General features: G+C 41.5%; 2 protein-coding genes across 2 annotated transcripts in view; both read left to right on the top strand.

Annotated features, from left to right (window-relative positions):
* LOC125704499 (macrophage mannose receptor 1-like) overlaps window positions 1-12959 on the top strand; it is a 106384-nt gene extending 93425 nt beyond the window's left edge. The window contains exons 3-9 of the mRNA XM_048970112.1: window positions 8887-9267; window positions 9980-10336; window positions 10613-10966; window positions 11265-11345; window positions 11761-11852; window positions 11943-12055; window positions 12304-12959. Coding sequence (XP_048826069.1) covers window positions 8887-9267; window positions 9980-10336; window positions 10613-10966; window positions 11265-11345; window positions 11761-11852; window positions 11943-12038 — 1361 coding nt within the window. The 3' untranslated portion in view covers window positions 12039-12055; window positions 12304-12959. The remainder of the gene's footprint in view (window positions 1-8886; window positions 9268-9979; window positions 10337-10612; window positions 10967-11264; window positions 11346-11760; window positions 11853-11942; window positions 12056-12303) is intronic.
* Window positions 5549-22142, top strand: part of LOC125704500 (putative C-type lectin domain family 20 member A) — a 202412-nt gene continuing 185818 nt past the window's right edge. The window contains exon 1 of the mRNA XM_048970117.1: window positions 5549-5558. The gene's annotated coding sequence lies outside the window, so the exon portion shown is untranslated. The remainder of the gene's footprint in view (window positions 5559-22142) is intronic.

The raw sequence follows: 22142 nt of genomic DNA, 5'->3' as shown, positions 1-22142 counted from the left end.
AAACCTGTCTGTGGTAATTGGTTTGCATAAGACACCTGACTTCAGTGACTGGGCTGTGGTCCAATACTTTTCTCCATATGTTGTAGCTAAAACAGAAACAAATGCATTAAAAGCAGGTGTATGGATTTAATTTTGTGCCAAAAGCCTTAATTACAATTTTGAAAACCGCAACAAATTATTAAGTATCAGAATGAAAATATATATTGCAAATATCAAAATATAGAATAACATAATTTTTCCTTCTTCATCTATTTTGTGTTTTGCTTCCAGCTGACCAATAGATGTGTAAGCTGTACACCCTCTTCTAAGACACGCGCACCCGTTAAAAAGTAGCAAAAGCTTTTCAGAATTTTGATTATTACTTTAGGCACAGAATTACCTCCATAAAGCTGTGTCCAGACTTTTGACTAGTACTGTATATGCATCACTTGCACTTCAGGCAAATCTGGTGCAGTGGAATAGTTTTACATGCCACAGCATTGATATGCACATGACTTCTGTGTTAAAAATATCTACATTCTTATTTGTTTGTTTTAAAAAAATGTAATGCAAAACATCATAGATGTAACAAGTTGTCTGTATATGTGGGATTGTTCATTTACATGAAGGATAAAGAATGTTTTATTGTCAATACAAAACATGTTGTCCATGAAGGGAATGAAACGAGGTTTAGGTAGCAATAATAAGATAGAAATAAAATCCATCCATCACTGCTTAACTCCAACAGGTCTCATGGGGGGGGACCAGAACCTATCCTGGGAACAAGGGCCCAGGCAGGAACCAACCCTGGGCAGGAACTAACACACCACAGGGCACACACACACAGACACACATACACACAGACACACATACATAATTACGGGGCCACCTAATCACCAACTAACCTACCCCTCACTCTTTTGGACCGCAGGAGGAAACGAGGTATAGGTAGCAATAATACCTCGCCCCCAGCAGAAATCTATGCGAACAGCATGCGAACTCAACACAGCAAGGACCTACGCCCAATGTCTACGCCCAGGAATCGAACCAAGCACCTTCTTGCTGTGAAGCAACACCACCATGCCATGCCAGTCCGGAACCTATCCCGGAAGCAACGGGCATGAGGCAGAAAACAATCCAGAACGGGGGGCCAGCCCATCGCAGGGCACACTCACACACCATTCACTCACACATGCACACCTATGGGCAATCTAGTAAGTCCAATTAGCCTCAGCATGTCTTTGGACTGTGGGGAGAAACCCCACAACAATATGGGGAGAACATGCAAACTCCACGCACATGTGACCCAGGCGGAGACTCGAACCCTGGTCCCAGAGGTGTGAGGTTGCCCCATAATCCATTGTTTGTTAGCAAATCTTTAAAATTTGTGTTTAGGGAGAATATGTGCATGTCTCATTTATAATAAAGTGAAATGTCACTAATCACAGTATTTAAATAAACACACAATTTATGCGTAAAACTGAACCTCTATTCATCTTTGTATTTACTTGTCAAATTATAATGCAAAACAGCATAGATGTAAGAAGATGTTGGCACATGATAGCTTGTTCATTTACATGAATGTACTGTGACAGGACTGTTGGGATCCACTGTGCACCAGCACCTGCAAGGGAACACTGGTGAATGACGACCCTGAGGGGACCGAAACCTAACAGAGCCCTATTCAATAGCATTCCTTCAATCAGCCATAACTCCTGAGGAGAATTTTTCCAAGCCTGAATTGGCCATCCAATAGAATCCAACTTCAGAGGTCCACAGCTTTGCCGTTTGTAGCTCTGCTGCAGGAACCAATCAGATTATACAATTATGTCACATATATTGGAAAATCGAAATTCTATTTGATTTCAGATCTCCACATGAAAAGCCAATTGAATTATGTATTTATATCATATTAATATATCTATCGTGGTTTTATCATGGTTTGAAGTTGTTATTGTAAGGTTATGTGTAACTAATTGTAAGGTTGGTTAAGGGTTAGGGTTAGGATCCATAAAAAATCCTGTATTTTTCATTGCTTCTTAGGTATGGTTCTTTACTTTTGATCGTAACATTAACTAGTTTAAAAAAATATTGTTAAATTGCATTTCTGTTGGAACAAAAATTGTATGTTTAACGAAATACTTCTGGCAAATTTTCTTCTGACAGCAAACTTTCCATTTTAGAATGAATTTTCTACCAGTGTCGTTATTTGATATAAGCTCTGCACAGGGCAGGAGGGTGTGGAAAATGGATGGATAACCTGCAGCCTGTGACGCCCGCTCCGTCCGCTCCTCGTGTGTGCCACGCCCTCTAATTACCCACGTGTGATTCCCTGATTGTGCCCAGTCGTGTCTTGTTTCCTGCTGCCTTGTTTCCTGTATTTAAGTTCCTGTTGTGTACTAATCCAGTGTCTGTCCTTGATGTTACCCGGTATTTGTCGACCTGCCCGAAATAAACCCCTGTCTGCCCCGATTTCTGCCTCCTGCCTGTTCCTGATCGCTCTCGCTGTCTGAGCGATCTCCCGTCCGGCACGTAGTGTGACAGAATGACAGACCCAAAAGAGAGGAAGCAAAGAAAACGGATTGTTCCAGAGGAGACGATCAGCTTAGGTGCCTGCTCGCTCTCAAGCCCTGGGCTCCCTAGCAAGGGTCGAGAGCGAGAGCCAGTCCTAGCCCCGGAGGTTGAACAACTCCAGTTCGGAGCTGGTTTTTTGTCCAGGCTCTGGGATCCTAGCGATGATGAGGAGGAGCTCGTTCTACTTCCGGACATTCAGCTGTCTATGGAGGACGAGCTGCCGCCCCATGCACAGCACCAGTACCGCCCCAAAGAACTGAGTACTCGGGGCGGTATCCGCGCTGGTGGAGATGCGATCCCGCGAGTGCCCCATTTCTTAAAGGGGACAGCGATCGCGCCTTCGCTACCCAACTGGCCAGTCCCTCCTGTCGAGGCAAACCTCTTGCCTCGATCTGATAAAGAACTGTTGGCGCATAAGTTCTTCGCCCTCCAGGGCTTGTTTTGGTGGGTGATCGCGGACCCCGCAATTCCCAAGGGTCCCACAGCGGCGCATCTCATGGCAAGACTCCAGCGAGGATTCGAGTTGTTCAACCCCAGGTCAGGACCGGACGATCTCGAGCGCCTCGCGGAGGACCTACAGGAGCTACTCAATCTAAGAGAAGCTACTGACCCCCTGCCGACGCAGCCGCTTCCGCCAACTATGGAAACACTTTCTCTGCAGCCTGCTGTCACTACGCAGGTCCTTCCTCTACCCGCGGACCTAGCTTCCGCGCAGGCGCCACAACCAACGCCTGCGCGGCCGTCTCCGCTGATTGATGCGGCCCTTAAGCCTGGGCCACTACCTGCGCTGCTGTCTGCGCAGCCTGTGCAGCCTTCGTCGCTTGCGCAGCCACCCACGCAGCCAGCGCAGCCCCCTCCGCCTGCAGCGGCTCCAGAGGCGCCCCCTCCGCCTGCAGCGGCTCCAGAGGCGCCCCCTCCGCCTGCAGCGGCTCCAGAGGCGCCCCCTCCGCCTGCAGCGGCTCCAGAGGCGCCCCCTCCGCCTGCAGCGGCTCCAGAGGCGCCCCCTCCGCCTGCAGCGGCTCCAGAGGCGCCCCCTCCGCCTGCTGACCCTGTTCCGGTCCCTGACCGTGCCCCTGAGACTCCTGCTCCCGAACCCCCTCCAATCCCTTCGGCCCAAGGTCCCGAGGTGGTCCCAGAGGACTCCACCGAAGCTCCTCCCTCTTCGGAGGTGGAGGAGCTTGAGTGGGACCCCTCGGGGACCCTAGTTGTGACTTTTTCGCCCTCGCCCCGACGTGCCCGACCCCGACCAAGGGGCCTGGTGTCTGTGTCCCGTAGGGGGAGAGGGCATAGACGCAGGACGGGGGCCCCTCCCGCCCGGCCCCCTGGCTCGCCCTCCTTCGCCTGCGCTGTGGCTCGCTCGGCGCCTGCGGGTCCTGGCCCGCCGGGTCGGCAGTCGCCTGCCGGTCCCCCTTCGACGCCTCGTCCCCCTGCCTCTGTCCCTCGTCCCGCGTCTCGTCGGGCTCCTGCGGGTCTCCCGACTATGGCTCCTCGGTCCTCTGCGGGGCCTCTACCTCAGGCCCTTCCCCGGACGTCGCCGCCTGCGGTGGCTCCCCCCTCCTTGGGACCGTCGCCGAGAACCCCTCCTGCTTCCTCGTCCCCTTCCCCGGTGGCCCCTCCTGCTCCCTCCTCGGCCCCTGCCTCGGTCCCTCGCCCGGTCTCCTCGGCCCCTCCGGGGTCCCTTCCGGCTCCGGCCGCCTGCAGCCCCTCCGGCTGCCTCCCGTCGCCCGCTGGGTCTCCCTCGGGCTCCCCTCTATTCCCCCTCCTTGTCTCCTTTTGCTCCTGCCTTTGTCCCTCCGTTCCCCTCTCCTCGTTCCTTTGCTCCTCTTCCTGGTTTTGTCCCTCCTGTCTCTGTCCCTCCTCTTTTCGTTCCTCGTTCCTTTGTTCCTCCCGTCCCGGCTCCTCCTGTTCCTCCTGCTCCCTCTGCGTTCCCTCCGTTCACTCCCGGTCCTTTTGTCCCGCCTGTTTCCTCTGTGTCCCCGTTTCTGGTCTGTCAGCCTTTCCTGTCCTCTGTGGTGTCCTGTCTTGGCTCCTGCCCCTTTGTCGGTTTTGCCTGTCTGTCTTGTTCCCTGTTGGGTTTTTTTTTTTTTTTTTTTTTTTTTTTTTGCTCTTGTCCTTCCGGTCTTGCTTCCCCGGTCTCGTCCCGTCCGTCGCCTCCTCCGGGGCACGCCCGGTGCAGCGCGCCTTTGGGGGGGGGGGGGGGTTCTGTGACATCCACTCCTCGTGTGTGCCACGCCCTCTAATTACCCACGTGTGATTCCCTGATTGTGCCCAGTCATGTCTTGTTTCCTGCTGCCTTGTTTCCTGTATTTAAGTTCCTGTTGTGTCCTAATCCAGTGTCTGTCATTGATGTTACCCGGTGTTTGTCGACCTGCCCGAAATAAACCCCTTTCTGCCCCAATTTCTGTCTCCTGCCTGTTCCTGTTCGCTCTCGCTGTCTGAGCGATCTCCCGTCCGGCACGTAGTGTGACACAGCCTGTAAATAAACCTTCTGTAAACCAAAAGCTCTGCTGAGAAGAAGAACCTCACTGGTGCCTGAAACATTAATAAAACATCTCAGCCAGAGTCTGAACACCTGGTCTTCTGCAAGAAAATCCTTGCAGTTTATAAGTAATATGAGGTAGATATTAGAAAATAATGTTTTTCCATAAAATTTTATTATAAATGAATACATTTAGTACTGGAATAAAGAAATAAGGTCCTTTTGTGTTTTTAATTAATGTTTTTAATTCTTCCTTAACCTATAGTCCTTTCAGTCACTCCTTCACGTTTAGTTAGTCAAGCATGCAAATATTTCCCCACCTCCTCAAAGAACCAGAAAACATAACAAAGTGAGCAGAACAAATATGCAACATGTCTATTCTGTTTTACATACATAGCACTGTGTACGTCCAGAGGGATTCCAGAACATTCTGTTCATTTAAGTAGATACTGTCACTGTCAGAGGCACAGAGAATCATTTTAACAAGGACAGAAAAGCAGAAACCCTTCAGACTGACAGAGACCAGGTAATGGCCTTTATTGGCATTTTTAACCATCATCTTTTAAGCCTTTTTTAAATATACATTGTAATTTTACTAAAAATATTCTTAGGAATATGAAGATCTTAGATTATTATTTATTTTACACATATACACATAGTATATTTCAAGAATAATACAAAATAAGTTACTGTTAAAACATTTTTATCAGCGTATATGGATTTTTTTTTACAATTTTGCAAAAAATTCTTTGTTGCTCAAAATGTTATTCACTCCAAAGAACACTATATTATATTTATGTGTATTTTACATTCATTGTTTTTCATTATACATGTAGCCAAACATTATTTGCACACTGTGGAAAAAATGGACAAAAATTGAAATGAAATTGAGGATTGTCATGCCCTGCTCGTCGGCTCCTCCTGTGTGCCACGCCCCCTAATTACCCACGTGTGATTTCCTGATCGTGCCCAGTCGTGTCTTGTTTCCTGCTGCCTTGTTTCATGTATTTAAGTTCCTGATTTGTACTAACCCGTGTCTGTCATTGATGTTAGTTGGCGTTACATGTCCCATGCTCCCTGTCCTTATTAAATCCCTGGTTTACCCCGACTTCCGCCTGTCTGCCTGCTTCCTACCCGTTCGCCTCGCACGATCGCCGCTCTGCCCGCGAACGCGGCCGTCTCCCGTGACAGAGGATATTGAAGAACAAACTTTAAAAACTGTCTAAAATGCTACAATTATGTGTGATACGTAAAGAAACAAGAAAAAACTTTTATTTAAAACATATTCTGGAATTGTTTTCAAATGATGTATAATCAAATAATACTTAAATAATAATTATTTGTACACCTGGCCAGTCATAAACAGAAACGACTGCCAACGACTGCGTGAAGTCAAACGCACCCATAGACGAATACAGCAATCGCACCCATAGACAAATACAGCAATCGCACCCATAGACAAATACAGCAATCGCACGCACAGACAGAGAAACAGGAAGGAAGGCGATGTGCGCGACAAAATGAGTGCCTGCAGGTAACAGAGTAAAATTTGGATACATTTCAATTACATTGATAATACAAGGCAGAGTGTAGAGCATGCAAGGTTAAAATCCCATATCAAACAGGCTCTACGAATAACCTGCATTGGCACATGAGAACTGTACATCCATCAGTGCAGTGGGAAGAAAAAAGACAAGAAAGTGAACCTGCTACTAATGAAAGTGACAGTTTGTCTACTGCAGTTTGTCAGTGTCTACATCGTCATCCAGTACAGCACCACAACCACCCAGACCTACAACCTAGGGCTCTATGAGACAGTTTGTGCAAAAAGCTATGACTCCAGTAAAACAGAACACAATTGACTAAAATGATTGCACAGAAAGAACTGGCAACAGGTAAATGTAGTTAACCTGTTGCAAAATATTAAACCAATTCAAATATTAGCGTACTTCTATAGCTTATCATGGCGAATCAATGTCTACGCAAATGTAATTTTAAGGGAAAAAATGTATTTAAAAAAGTAAAACACAGATCTGAGCATGCAGTTAAATGACCATTTAACCATTTTGTAGTTTCTGACCAGTGGGCACTAACTGGATCACTTTGCCGTCGTGGCTGCAGCAGAGTGGATGTAAAAGGAGAATTAATATGGTCAGCAAGTTTCATCATCACCACCCATTATTTTCTTTGTAGAAGTTCACGTTACTGTAAATATGACTGGAAACCCTGCCCTGCTATAGAACGTACATGTGCCATATTTCCTATAATACAGAGAATGAAATTAAGGTCAGTTCATCCAGATCAGAGGGCAGGAGGCATTACAGAGACACGTGGCGGCTGGCAGGAAGGAGCCAGAGAAGCTACATTGTGAAAACTGTACTTACTGGGACTTTACAGGCATAAATGTAATGACAGGCATGGGGTGGCCAGAACAGCCATTCAGTTATGATTCATAAAGCCCAGGAGTAGATAATCGAAGGAGTGGGGGCTGCCACTCAAATCTGTACGTTTATATTACTTTAAAAATGGGTGTAAGCAATACCAGACAGACATCCTTTCTGACTGTGGGTCTGTCAGTTGAGGATGTACACACAGCATGTGAGACTGTATGTCTGTGTCTGAGTGCCTGACTGAGACTCTTATGATCCCATCTCTGTGAATGAAAAAGAACAAGTTAGGTTTTCAGGTTTTAATGGTAAACTTGTAGATTTTCACATCTGCATTTCTTTTAAACTGCAAAAATATTTTGAGACCTGTTGGATTTTATTATTGTACAATGGGAAATGAAAGGAAATCCATACAAACATAGCTATGCATAGTGTGTGTGTGTGTGTGTGTGTGTGGGGGGGGGTCTATGTGTGGATTAGGTTTAAAATCCTGTTTCTTGATGTTGTGGGGACCACTTTTCAGATCCACACACAGATCTGTGAATGCAGTCAAAAAAGTCTTATAGTTTGTTTGTGTCAGAGTTCGCGGGTCTCGACGGGCAGGCTGGCAGGAAGGAGGCAGGGAACGACGAAGCAGGGAGGTGAAAAGCGGGGAAAACTGGGGATTTATTAAGGGAAGGAAGACCACGGGCAGAACGGGACATCACTGACAATACCTAACATCAATGACGGAAGAAAGGCAAAGCAAGACGTGGACTGAAATAGACAAGACTGGGCGAAAATAATAGGACACAGCTGGGCAAGATCGGGGAAGCACACGTGGACAATCAGGGGGTGTGGCTCACATGAGGATTGTACGAGCCGGGCATGACAGTTTGGTTACTTGTGGTTAAGGTTAGGGCTGGGTAGGGGGTAGGGTCATCATCCTCTGATTAGCGTTTTCCCAATAGAAATCAATGAAGATTCCCCACGAAGGTATGATTATAAACCTGTGTATGCATGTGCTGAAATGTATGTTACATGATCAGTACCATAATCAATGTTTTCTGCAGCCCGTTGGATCAGCATGATGGGTTCTGATGTGTTTCTTCTGTTGAAACTCCTACTGATTTCAGGTCAGTTTCTTTCATATTGCACTTAAATTATGAAAAGGGCCCCACAAATTTACATATTGAGCAAATCTGCCAAAATTCAATCATATTATATGGATCGTTCTTTGATATTTGCAGGACCATTGTGTTACACTTGTTATACATGCAAGAGACACAACAACTAAATTTATATTTAGATTCATACAAACTAATTATTTACCTTATGTATGACTTTGATAATAATGTATATCCACCAGCCTGTCAGTTCAAAGATGGACTTACAAAAGCCTTTCATCATCTTGTCAGATCAGGTTTATATTTTTCTATTTGTGATCATGTGTATTTGTTTCTCTCTGCCTGTGTGACTTTCTTACAGAGTTTCACAGTCACTGTTCATGCCTTTCACATCAGTACCATTTTGTAAACATAAACCTGACCTGGACTGACGCCCAGACTTACTGCAGAGAGAACTATGCTGACTTGGCTACCATTGAGAATATGAAGGAAATGAACAGAATAACTGAGTCTGTAGGCTCTGATTATACTGGGGAGGCTTGGATAGGACTGAAGAATGGAACATCATGGAGATGGCAGTGGTCCTCAGGAGAAGGAGACACAGGGTACACCAACTGGGATACGGATGCAACGTACAACCAGAATAATGGCAATTACTGTGTTGGGATGCGACCCAACAGTTATTGGAATAATATTCCATGTTCATATTGGAATACAACTGGGCATTTCATCTGTTATACTGGTGAGTAACAATAACCAGCTCTTTTCTGACAAATGGAACATGCCTTTGAAAGTATACAGTACTATCCAGCCATGACTTACCCCATAGTAACTTTGACAGGTAAAAAGCACTACAGCCTAAATGACAGAACATTCTGCTGTAGTGCATGTATACAGGATCTGTCAAAAGGTTGGGTTTTAAAAGCTTTTTGAAAAAGGCATTTGTGTTCTGCCAACATTTCCATAAGACAGCCACACAAATAAATGCACATATACATATAGGTCTTAGGGGAATTAAAGAAGGATGAATCAATCAGGACTGTCACCTGACTGAGTATAATGGATGTCAATCCCAGCCCCTCATTTAGACTGAAGAAAAATAACAATTGTTGTATATTTAATGGCACAAGTACTTTGCCAGCCTAAGAATCAACATTCTCACATGGGTAGTTAGGTTTTACATTTGATGAACAATAAAAAAAAACATTAATCATGGAATGTCATGCTAACTGACAAGTTAAGAAGTGAGATTCATTTTGTATGTGATGGTTTTTTTTTTCTGGATGCTGATAGTGGCTCAGCAGGTTAAGATACTGCTGACAGGTGGCAGAGTGATTATACTGCTGCACTCCATAACCCCCCCTGCATTGGATAAAACTGTCAGCTAAGCATTTTAGGTATAAATGACTTCTGGGTTATTACTCTTGATTATGCTGTTTACAAAAAATCCACAGCTCCCACCTGTAAAGACGGAATAAATGCTACCTGGAACTTCACCTGGATTAACCAACATATGAATTGGTCTGATGCTCAGAGCTACTGCAGATACAATTACACAGACCTGGCCATTGTGAGGAATAAAGAAGATAATGACTTGATACATAAAATTGTTCCAAGTCACACTTGGGCATGGATTGGCCTGTTCCGGGACACATGGGGATGGTCAGACCTGTCAAACTCCTCATTCCGTAACTGGAAAATTGGCCAAAATGATTATGTGAATAACACATGTGCTTTAGCTCAGGTCACCTGGCCTGGGACAAGGGATGTGACTCCATGTGCTGAAAAGCATCCATTCATATGCTATGATGGTGAGTCATGTAACTTTACTACAGCGGCTGATTCTCACCTTTATCTAACAACTTTAATTTATATTGCTTTAAAAGTATACTACACCTAAAGTTATATTTAGTGGTACAAGTACACATAACACTGCACAGTTGCATCAGAAAGTTATTTTGTCTTCACTGTTTTGTAAATTTTGCTCCCTCTATCCTTATAATAAATTCCTTTCTCCAAGTTTCCAAATGTCACATAACTTTCTTCTGAACCCGGCTTTCTGACAATCATCTTACCTTCTGCCTCAGATAACCTGATCTTGGTAAATAGTAACATGATCTGGAATAAAGCCCTGCATTACTGCAGAACGTACCATTCGGACTTGGTGTCTGTCCACAATGAGGAGATCCAGTACTGGGTCAGTAGGAGAGCTGAGAAGGCCTCCACTGATCATGTCTGGCTGGGGCTGCGCTTCTCCTGCTACCTGAACTTCTGGTCCTGGGTCAGTGCAGAAAATGTCTGGTACCAGAACTGGGCCCCAAACAACATATCCAACAGTAACTTGTGTGGAACCACAGGGGCAGTACAATCTAAAGACCCAAATTACTGGGTCAGCCTGCCTGAGACTAAGGAGCTCAACTTCATCTGCTCCAAATATCCAAGTAAGGCTGATTCACGAACACAGTACCTGCAGAATAAGTACATGTACAACTACAGAGTTACATCAGAATCTCGTTTTGTCTTCCCTTTGTTTTGCTTGTGCATTTCACTCCCTCTACCCTTTCATTACAGTCTTTTTTCCAATTTTTCCAAATGTGACTACATTTTGTTTGATAATGATGTAGCATGTAGAGTGATTTCCAAACAATAATAATGCATCTTTCCATATTTAATAATCAAATTTATTTGTAAGGTGTAAATTTATCCATTCATTCTTTTTCTACACGTTGTTCTATGCAGGTGTACAGGGGTATGAAGCCGAGCCTGAAAGCTCTGAGTGTCTGCGAGGTATAAACCCATATCAAGGTGTAACAGATCATGGTACATGTGATATGTGCTATACAGAGTGATTTGATTATATTTATATTTAAAGAACTACTAACTGTTTTTATGACAATAACAGGGAACAGTGATGATGAGGGATACAGAGAATGTTCTTCTTTCCACACGTTAAGCAAAAAAGCTCAGATACCCAGAAATTGGCATTTAGAAATAGAAAAAATGTTTAGTAATGCTTCAGGTTCAGATAAGTAAAAATTAAGGCACCAGATATCTCTAAATCAATGAATATGTGTGTCTGCATGGTTTCGGTTTTTAAAAATAATTGACACAGCACATTTTGCTAATGATTAATGGTTAAATTAATGCTTATGTTTAAAAATTACTATTAGTAATTTGATTATCATTTGGATGGAACCGGATGTGTCCAAGTGAGCTGACTTCTTCTGTTGCTCAGTTCTTACAGGAAAGAGAACAGTGGTGAGTCTGACTGTCAGTACTGATGGAGACATAAAGGATCCTGCATTCAGCAGCCATCTGTTAACACAGGTCAGTTCAGTTCTCATGTGGAGCTACACAGAGAAAGACACAGATTGCCAATAGATGCTGAAGGAAATATTCCGTTGTGTTATTATCTAGCTAAAGGCGAAACTGATCAGCACAGGCATGTCAGAAGGCACCGAATTATCCTGGAGGACTCAACCTGATGGCCAAATCTTCCATCTAAAGGACTAAAGAGCATAAATGACAAGGTAACGGGTTTGCAACATCTAGTTATTGAAGGTGTAAGTAAATACATCTTCAGTATTGTTGTAATTATTATTGCACTATGAGCAGTTTGTGTAACATAATACATTGTATCATTTTGGAGATGCTTTTGTCAAAAGAGTCATACAGCAAACTGGGAATTCATAATGCTCGAGTCTACATTATGTCATGAGCAATCAGTTTATAGGAGAGGTAACAGAATGGTGTATCTGTCTGTGTTTTCCCATTTCAGGGGTCTGTGAATGTGGAAGAAACGAATCTTCAGTGTGTCAGGAATCGCAGTGGGATCTGAGGAGCAGAGCAGCCCAATATGCGTTCATTTGCACATAGAAATGTTTTCTTTCTACTGAATTCATGATAATACAAGTGATTTTCTATCATTTTGCATCTGTATAAGATAAACTTTCATATGTGCTGATCCAGAAACAGATCATTTCTAACAACATTTCAAGCCTCACAGTCCTTATTGTTTTCTTTGGTGTGTTTCATTTTAATAGATGATAAACATTTAGAGATGAAAATATGTTCCGTAGCCTCATGATTCCAGGGTTTTGGGTTTTAACTCTCTTCCTGTATTTGTTCTGTATTTGTGAAGCTTGAATGTTCTCCTGCCATTTGCATGGGTCTCCTTTGGATACACAAGTTACCCTCCACAACTGCTGTTAATAACATTTAACAACATACAGCAAATTACAAATTATTCCATAGGTGTGTTGAGTGTTGTGTTCCATCCATTCCAGAAGCATTGTGGGAATAACCCAGGCCGAGACGCCACCCCATCACAGGACACACACACACACACACACACACACACACACACACACACACACACACACACACACACACACACACACACACACACACACACACACACACACACACACACACATCTATGGGAAATTTTGGCAGCTCTAATTCACCTAAGCATGTCTGGGGTGTGATAGAAAATTCTTGATTATGCTTATCAGTAATCAATAATAAAATATAGATGATTATGCAAAATGCATTACCTAATCAGTAATTAACAATTGAGTTTATAATGGTGTTGTTGATTTACACATTGTGGTTGAAACAATGTAATTTACTTCTCATTAACTGAACGTATCAAACAATAATGCAAATCTGCTTAAGTAAGAGATTTCTATTTTCTATAGAGGAACTAACATGTTTGCCATATATTGCTTGTTCAGCAAGAGGCCCAGGTCAAAGCAAAGGCATGACCTGAGAAGTAAGCTGTTGCAGAAGATATTATAAAATATAGAAAAAGAGAACAACGAGTCCTAGAATAATATAGCAAAAGGAAAAGTCCCAAATAGATACACTTGTTCTAAGCTGATAGGTGGACTTTGAAAAAGCTGAAGAAACTGATATCTCCAGATGGCCAAACTTTCCTTGAACTGCCTGGACCTTGAAAGGCAGAAGTAACTGGAACGTCCAGATATCCGACTTGTCCATGATTTGTCAGATAACTGTCGCATTTTTGGCTATAAAAGATGTATGCATTTGTTGCTTGGAGAGCAGAACACGAGACGCATGATTGCTGAGTGTCTGTTCCATTTGAGCTCATTGAATAATAAAGTTCTGTCAAACACTTAAATATCGGACTTCGAGAAATTTCTTCCACAGAGGACTGAGTGGGAAACTGGGGAACCCAGAGAAAACCCCATGATGATAAGATAAGAGCAGGGTGGAGACTCAGACCCTGAGGTGGGAGGCAACAGTATTAACCACGGTGCCAACATGTCACCCATAATGCAACACAACATCAAAGCTTACATTAACCGTCCTGCTATAATCTCATTTGCTCTTGTTATTTCAGTGGTTGTTTGGTTGTGGGACAAACACAAATTAGATGATTCCAATTCAATTTTAGAAAGAAAATGTTATGTTTGGAAAATATATAAAATGCATGACATTTTAATTAGCAAAATTGATAAAGTTATCATAGGATTCTCTCCACCGCAAAAATGATCATATTAAAGTGATAAGGAAATGAATAACAATGGACATATTTAAGCAATAACATATGATGAGTGCGGTTGTACCCCAGTATATCAGAGCTGTGATGCTCGTAGACACGAGGCTGCAGGTGTTACAAAGATAATCACAGCCGTAATATATTACACTACAACCACACTACCTCCAGTATGTTATTGCTTTTATACAACAGTTCATCAAGTAGCATTTGTAAGTTAAAACTAATGAGCCACAACAGGTAATATTTGACTTGATTATTTATTTAAACATTTACGGTCTTCCGCAAAAAAAAAAATAGTTCCCACCAGAAACTGTTCACTGTTGCCAAGCAACAAAAACACTCAGTCCCATCTACTTTTCAAAATATAATAATTCACAAAATATATTATTTTACTATTGAAATGGGGCTCCTGTTAGCAACTTAGATAACTGAAGGCATTCATTTTTATGGTTCCAAATGTGTAAGCCCACATGTGTAATTCACAACTATCCAACACATTCTGTACAACATGCCTGTAGTTAAATGTTATTTTTATGTGGTGGAGGGATCACTAGGCAGCTTTGGCTTGTGGACTGAAGAAGGAGAGACAGAACGTTTGTCCCAGTGAGTGGCTGAATGTAGGTAGGTGCCATTCCACTGATGGCTCTGAAAGCAGACACCAAGGACTTACAAGAACCTACAGGGAGCCAATGAACATGAGATGAATTCAGCTGCTGCAATATCAGATGTGCTGCTGCACTTTCAATCGCCTGCAGTTTTTTTTCACTGCACAAGGTGGCAGCCCTGCCAGTAAATGCTTACAATACTAACTGTAATGATGAGATGCAAAGTTCCTGGACTAAGGGCTTCAATTTCTGATAAATAAGGCCTGATATTCATAATGATTTACAAAGTAAATTTATAAAAGTGGGAAATTTCTGTCACACAACCGTGTCTTCATGGACCTTGCTACTGCTCAGCCTAGTTGACCATCCTTGAACTAAGCCCACGGTGGTCCTCCCTGCCCAGCCTCCTGTGTCTTGCTCCCCGTCCAGTGTTAAAACCCCAAAGTCCCATAGTCTCCAGTCCGGTCCTGCACCTTCCCAATTTTGTGTCCCTCTGCTCGCTCCCATGCCTTCCTGCTAAGTTCCTTCTGTATCTCAAGTCCATCAGATCCCTTCACCTGCTTAGCTCCTTTCCTCCTCCTTGGCTTCCCTTACCTCCTGGTCATATCCCCTTTATTCTTCCTGTTGGGCATGTCATCTGTGGTCCATGTACCCCGAGCACCCAAGTTCAGTTCTCTGTGATGCTTCTGGTTCTTGTTCTCCTTTGGTTTGATGCCCTGCAGCAGTCTGTAGTCCATGGGTTCTCTTGGTTTCCATGTGTAGTGTTGTCCCTCACTGGTTTTCATCTTTTTTTTTGTTTTTCTGTCCTGGCGGTGTCCTCGCTTACCAGGTAATTGCACCTTTGGTGGGGGTCCTGTCAGTGCCCTGTTTGTTAAGTCAGTTCCCCTCATGGCAAGCAGATGTTGCTGGTCATCCCAGTTTCTTCTCCTTCTTCTTGTCTGTAATGACCCACAACTGCCCCTTGCTAGCCCCCATTATCCCTGTATATATGTACCTGTCATTGCCCTGTTGTTGCTGTGGGCTATTTCCGGTGTTTTTAGTATTCAGCTCTTTGATTGTGCCCCACCTGTCTTAATGATTGTCTTTTTAGTTGCATTTTTAGTGTTACTTTACTTTTGGTTAGTTATAGTTTAGTTCTTGTTCTTACTTATTTTGACCCCTGGTGCTCCGTCTGTTTTCTCAATTTCCCTTTTTCTTCTGTATGGCTTAATAAAACCTGTTTGTGAGCTAATTTGTGGATTGTCCATCCTTCATCATGCTCAGTTATAACAGATAACGTTCTCCTGTACTAAGTTCTCAGTGGCCCTGCTCTGGTACTTTACATGGTCTGCCAATATCTTGGCTGAGTTTCCATTGTTCCCAATCGCCTTCACTTTACAATAATACCACTTACAGTTGACTGTGAAATATCTAGCAGGGAAGAAATTTCACAAACTAACCTATTGCAAAGGTGGCATCATATGACAGTAACAGAACGACTCATTCTTTCACCGATGTTTGTAAACCTGTCTGTGGTAATTTGTTTGCATAAGACACCTGACTTCAGTGATTGGGCTGTGGCCCAATACTTTTCTCCATATGTTGTAGCTAAAACAGAAACAAATGCATTAAAAGCAGGTGTATGGATTTAATTTTGTGCCAAAAGCCTTAATTACAATTTTGAAAACCGCAACAAATTATTAAGTATCAGAATGAAAATATACATTGCAAATATCAAAATATAGAATAACATAATTTTTTCCTTCTTCATCTCTTTTATGTTTTGCTTCCAGCTGACCAATAGATGTGTAAGCTGTACACCCTCTTCTAAGACACGCGCACCCGTTAAAAAGTAGCAAAAGCTTTACAGAATTTTGATTAATACTTTAGGCACAGAATTACCTCCATACAGGTGTGTCCAGACTTTTGACTAGTCCTGTATATGCATCACTTGCACTTCAGGCAAATCTGGTGCAGCGGAATAGTTTTACATGCCACAGCATTGATATGCACATGACTTCTGTGTTAAAAATATCTACATTCTTATTTGTTTGTTTTAAAAAAATGTAATGCAAAACATCATAGATGTAACAAGTTGTCTGTATATGTGGGATTGTTCATTTACATGAAGGATAAAGAATGTTTTATTGTCAATACAAAACATGTTGTCCATGAAGGGAATGAAACGAGGTTTAGGTAGCAATAATAAGATAGAAATAAAATCCATCCATCACCGTTTAACCCCAACAGGTCTCATGGGGGGGGACCAGAACCTATCCTGGGAACAAGGGCCCAGGCAGGAACCAACCCTGGGCAGGAACTAACACACCACAGGGCAGACACACACACACACACACACACACACACACACACACACACACATACATAATTACAGGGCCAACTAATCACCAACTAACCTTCCCCTCACATTTTTGGACCTCAAGAGGAAACCTGAGCCCCCAGAAGAAACCCATGCAAACTCAACACAGCAAGGACCTACACCCAATCCAGGAATCGAACCAAGCACCTTCTTTCTGTGAGGCAACACCACCATGCCATGCCAGTCCGGAGCCTATCTCGGAAGCAACGGGCATGAGGCAGGAAACAATCCAGGACGGGGAGCCAGCCATCGTGGGACACATTCACACATCATTCACTGACACATGCACACCTATGAGCAATCTAGTAACTCCAACTAGCCTCAGCATGTCTTTGGACTGTGGGGGAAAACCGGAGTACCTGGAGGAAACCCCACAAGGACATGGGGAGAACATGCAAACTCCACACACATGTAACCCAGACGGAGACTCGAACCTGGATCCCAGAGGTGGGAGACAACAGTGCTAACCACTGCACCACCATGCCGCCCCATAACCCACTATTTTTCAGCAAATCTTTAAAAATTCTATTTAGGAAGAATATGTGCATGTCTCATTTGTAATAAAGTGAAATCTGACTAATCACAGTATTTAAATAAACACACAATTTATGCGTAAAACTGCACCTCTATTCATCTTTGTTTTTACTTGTCAAATTATAATGCAAAACAGCATAGATGTAAGAAGATGTTGACACATGATAGCTTGTTCATTTACATGAATGTACTGTGACAGGACTGTTGGGATCCACTGTGCACCAGCACCTGCAAGGGGACACTGGTGAATGACGACCCTGAGGGGACCGAAACCTAACAGACCCCTATTCAATTACATTCCTTCAATGGCCATAACTCCTTAGAGGAATTTCTCTGTACCCTGGTGTCCAGAATCTCCAGAGTACTAAAGCTGAATTGAAGGTAACTTATGTTACATATATATATTTTAACTGACAATTAAGAAAAATAAGGTTCACAAAGAGAAATGTGCTTTAATGCTCACCTGCACAACATCTGTAGCAGCCAATAACATACTCTGTAACTGATTATGTCAACTGTGTTTCACGCTTTGTCTTGGGTTTGTAACTATGTTTGCATAACCCAACCACTGCAGTCAGTAGTATAGTGTCATGCTTGTTGCTTTCTGTGTAATGTCAGAAACCAGGACATTTAGTCCATTATTCTGAATATAATGATTACAACTCAATGCAATAGTGTAAGAACACATAAAGATCAACTTACATTATTCACATACTGGCATTCCTTGCATCGCACTGCCTTTTAAATAACCTGTAAACTGATGTGTGTATTTGTATGTTTATGTTGTAAACACATTGTTGTCACATTGTTCTGTAAGCACTGAATGTAATATGTTTACCTCGGTGTAAGTGTGGCTACATAGCTGTCATTAATGTGTAAATTGTCGGCTTTCCTTGTCTGTGCCAGAGCTAATTGTCTGTAGCAATGCAATATTAATAAAGGTGAATTCCTTGTATTTTATACATGAGCTTGTCTGCATAATTTAAAACATCAGTCACTGCACTGATCCAGCTCCCATATTGTGTGATGGGCTTGGAGGAAGCGAGAAGAAAAGCAGAAGAAAGACATTCTGGCACAAACAGAAGGATAATATATATGGAAAGTAAATGGATGGTGGATCTTGTAATGGGCTGTAGTGGAATGTAGGGTCTTAGCATTTGGTTGTTGATGGTAAAATCTAACTGTTATTTGAAAAGGCCTTATAAGGTGTAGTGAGTGTGTTTCCTTGTCAGGATGTCTACCCTGGTATTTCACTTAACACCAAGCCTGAATTGGCCATCCAATAGTATCCAACCTCTGAGGTCCACAGCTTCGCCATTCGTAACTCTGCTGCAAGAACCAATATACACATATATTGGAAAATAGAAATTCTATCTGATTTCAGATCTCCGCATGAAAAGCCAATTGAATTATGTATTTATATCATATTAATATATCTATCGTGGTTTGATCATGGTTTGACGTTGTTATTGTAACGTTAACTAATTGTAAGGTTAGTTAAGGGTTAGGGTTAGGATCCATAAAAAAATCCTGTATTTTTCATTGTTTCTTAGGTATGGTTCTTTACTTTTGTTCGTAACATTAACTAGTTTTAAAAAATATTGTTAAATGGCATTTTTGTTGGAACAAAAATTGTATGTTTAACAAAATACTTCTGGCAACTTTTCTTTTGACAGCAAAATTTCCATTTTAGAATGAATTTTCTACCAGTGTCGTTATTTGATATAAGCTCTGCACAGGGCAGGAGGGTGTGGAAAATGGATGGATAACCTGCAGCCTGTAAATAAACCTTCTGTAAACCAAAAGCTCTGCTGAGAAGAAGAACCTCACTGGTGCCTGAAACATTAATAAAACATCTCAGCCAGATCTAAACACCTGTTCATCTGCAACAAAGTCCTTGCAGTTTATAAGTAATATGAGGTAGATGTTAGAAAGTAATATTTATCCATTAACTTTTATTATAAATGAATACATTTAGCACTGGAATAGAGAGAAAATAAGGTCGTTTTGTGGTGTAAATTTTTCTTTCTTGACTTGTCAGTATAAAATGACAGAACAGCAGTGTAGAATTAGCTTTTCTTGTTACAACACATTGAACAAAAAGTGTTTTTAATTCTTCCTTAACCTATAGTCCTTTCAGTCACTCCTTCACGTTTAGTTAGTCAAGCATGCAAATATTTTTCCACCTCCTGAAAGAACCAGAAAACAGAACAAAGTGAGCAGAACAAATATGTAACATGTCTATTCTGTTTTACATACATAGCTCTGTGTACGTCCAGAGGGATTCCAGAACATTCTGCTCATTTAAGTAGATACTGTCACTGTCAGAGGCACAGAGAATCATTTTAACAAGGACAGAAAAGCAGAAACCCTTCAGACTCACAGAGACCAGGTAATGGCATTTATTGGCATTTTTAACCATCATCTTTTAAGCTTTTTTTAAATGTACATTGTAATTTTACTAAAAATATTCTTAGGAATATGAAGATCTTATATTATTATTTATTTTACACATTTACACATGTATTATATTTCAAGAATAATACAAAATAAGTTACTGTTAAAACATTTTAAATCAGCATATATGGAATTTTTTATGGCAAGTTTGCAAAAAACTCTTTGTTACTCAAAATGTTATTCACTCCAAAGAACACTATATTATATTTATGTGCATTTTACATTCATTGTTTTTTATTATACATGTACCAAACATTATTTCCACACTGTGAAAAAATGGACAAAAATAGAAATAAAATTGAGGATATCGAAGAACAAACTTTTAAAACTGTCTAAAATGTTACAATTACATGAGATACGTAAAGAAACAAGAAAAACTTTTATTTAAAACATATTCTGGAATTGTCAAATGATGTAATTTACTGCCTTCAAATAATTATTTGTACACCTGGCCAATCATAAAGTTGGACGAATATATGATGATGGGTGGGAAATCCCAGTCATTTAACATATAACAGCAGATCTTACAACAGGCAGGTGACTGGGTGCCGTTAGTTTCCCGCTTTGGTGGTCATTCTCCACAAAAGCATTTGTAGGGTTAATTGAGTTTCTCAACTGACAAAATACCCAATGCATTGAGGAAAAGAGTGATAAAATTTCACAATCAATATCTTAAATTTCATTTTTTATTTTTTTTTTATTATATCTTTATCAGAACAAGGTACATTGAAAGCATTCAGTATTAGAAACACTGTCAAAGGCATTCATTTTTTGTTTTTTACCCACAAAATCAAAACCAACATAAGACTGAACAAAACAAAACAAAACAAAACAAACAAAAAAAAAAAAGATATAAAACTGTTTTGGGGACAAAGATGAGGGCTCAAAGTTGGAGGAGTACATTCTTCTCGATATAAGTTATTAAAGGATCCCATGTTTTGTAAAATGTTCTAGTTGATCCTTTAAGAAAATATTTTATTTTTTCAGTTTTTAGAAATTACATTATATCATAAAGCCATAGTGACAGTTTAGGTGTCATTGGTGATTTCCATTCTAAAAGAATTCTTCTTCTAGCTATTAATGTTGCAAATGCCAGGGCATTTTCTTTTTCTTTAGTTATATGAATGTCGTCACCTGTGACACCAAACAGAGCCATTATCGGGTTAAGGTGAATTCTTAAATTAAATGCAGAGTTTAAAATGTCAAATATTGAAAGCCAAAATTGTCTTAGTTTAGAACATGACCAGAACATATGGGTTAGATCAGCCTTGCTTGCATTGCAACGATCGCATGTTTCATCTATATTTGAGTATATTTTAGCCAGTTTGGTTTTACTATAATGAATACGATAGAAAACTTTCATCTGAATCAAACTAAGTCGTGCACAAGAAGAAGTCCTATTTATTCTGTCAACAGCTTTATCCCAAGTGTCCCTGGATATGTCAATTCCTAACTCTCCTATCCATTCTGTTTTGATCTTATCAATTGATATATTTTTAAGTGTCATAATAACGTTATATATTCTGGAAATTAGGCCCTTGAGGTGTATAGGGGCCTTAAGAACCAGGTCCAGTCCTGATTCAGAGGGCATTTGAGGAAACTCAGAGCAATGGGCCTGAATAAAGTGACGAACCTGAAGAAAACGAAAAAAGTCAGACTTTTGGAGATTAAATTTTTGTATTAGATCGTTGTAATTAGCAAAAATATTATCAATAGAAAAGTCACTACATTTAGCTAAACCAAGGTGCTTCCATTGCTTAGAAGTAGCATCTAGCTTGGCAGCTGGGAAAAGATGATTATTACATATGGGTGTTTATAGGGAAAAGTCTGTGAGTTGAAATGATTGTCTAAATTGATTATATATTTTGAGAGTTGAAATTACAACTGGATTTGAGGAAAACTGCGAGGGTGAGAATGGTGACTCCATTGTAATCAACACTGCCAGTGATGTTGATTTGCAAGATTTTGCCTCCACTTCACACCATTCTGTATGTGGAGACTGAAACCAATAAATAACTTTTTGCAAATTTGCTGCCCAGTAATAATTTAACAAATTTGGGAGAGCCAATCCACCGTCCTTTTTAGGTCTCTCAAGAAACTCTCTACGTATCCTTGGCTTTTTGCCCCCCCATAAAAAG

This window comes from Brienomyrus brachyistius, chromosome 12 (assembly GCF_023856365.1).
Source record: "Brienomyrus brachyistius isolate T26 chromosome 12, BBRACH_0.4, whole genome shotgun sequence".
Lineage (NCBI taxonomy): Eukaryota > Metazoa > Chordata > Actinopteri > Osteoglossiformes > Mormyridae > Brienomyrus > Brienomyrus brachyistius.
The sequence above is the reverse complement of the archived record's forward strand: the minus strand, read 5'-3'. Positions and strand labels throughout refer to the sequence as shown.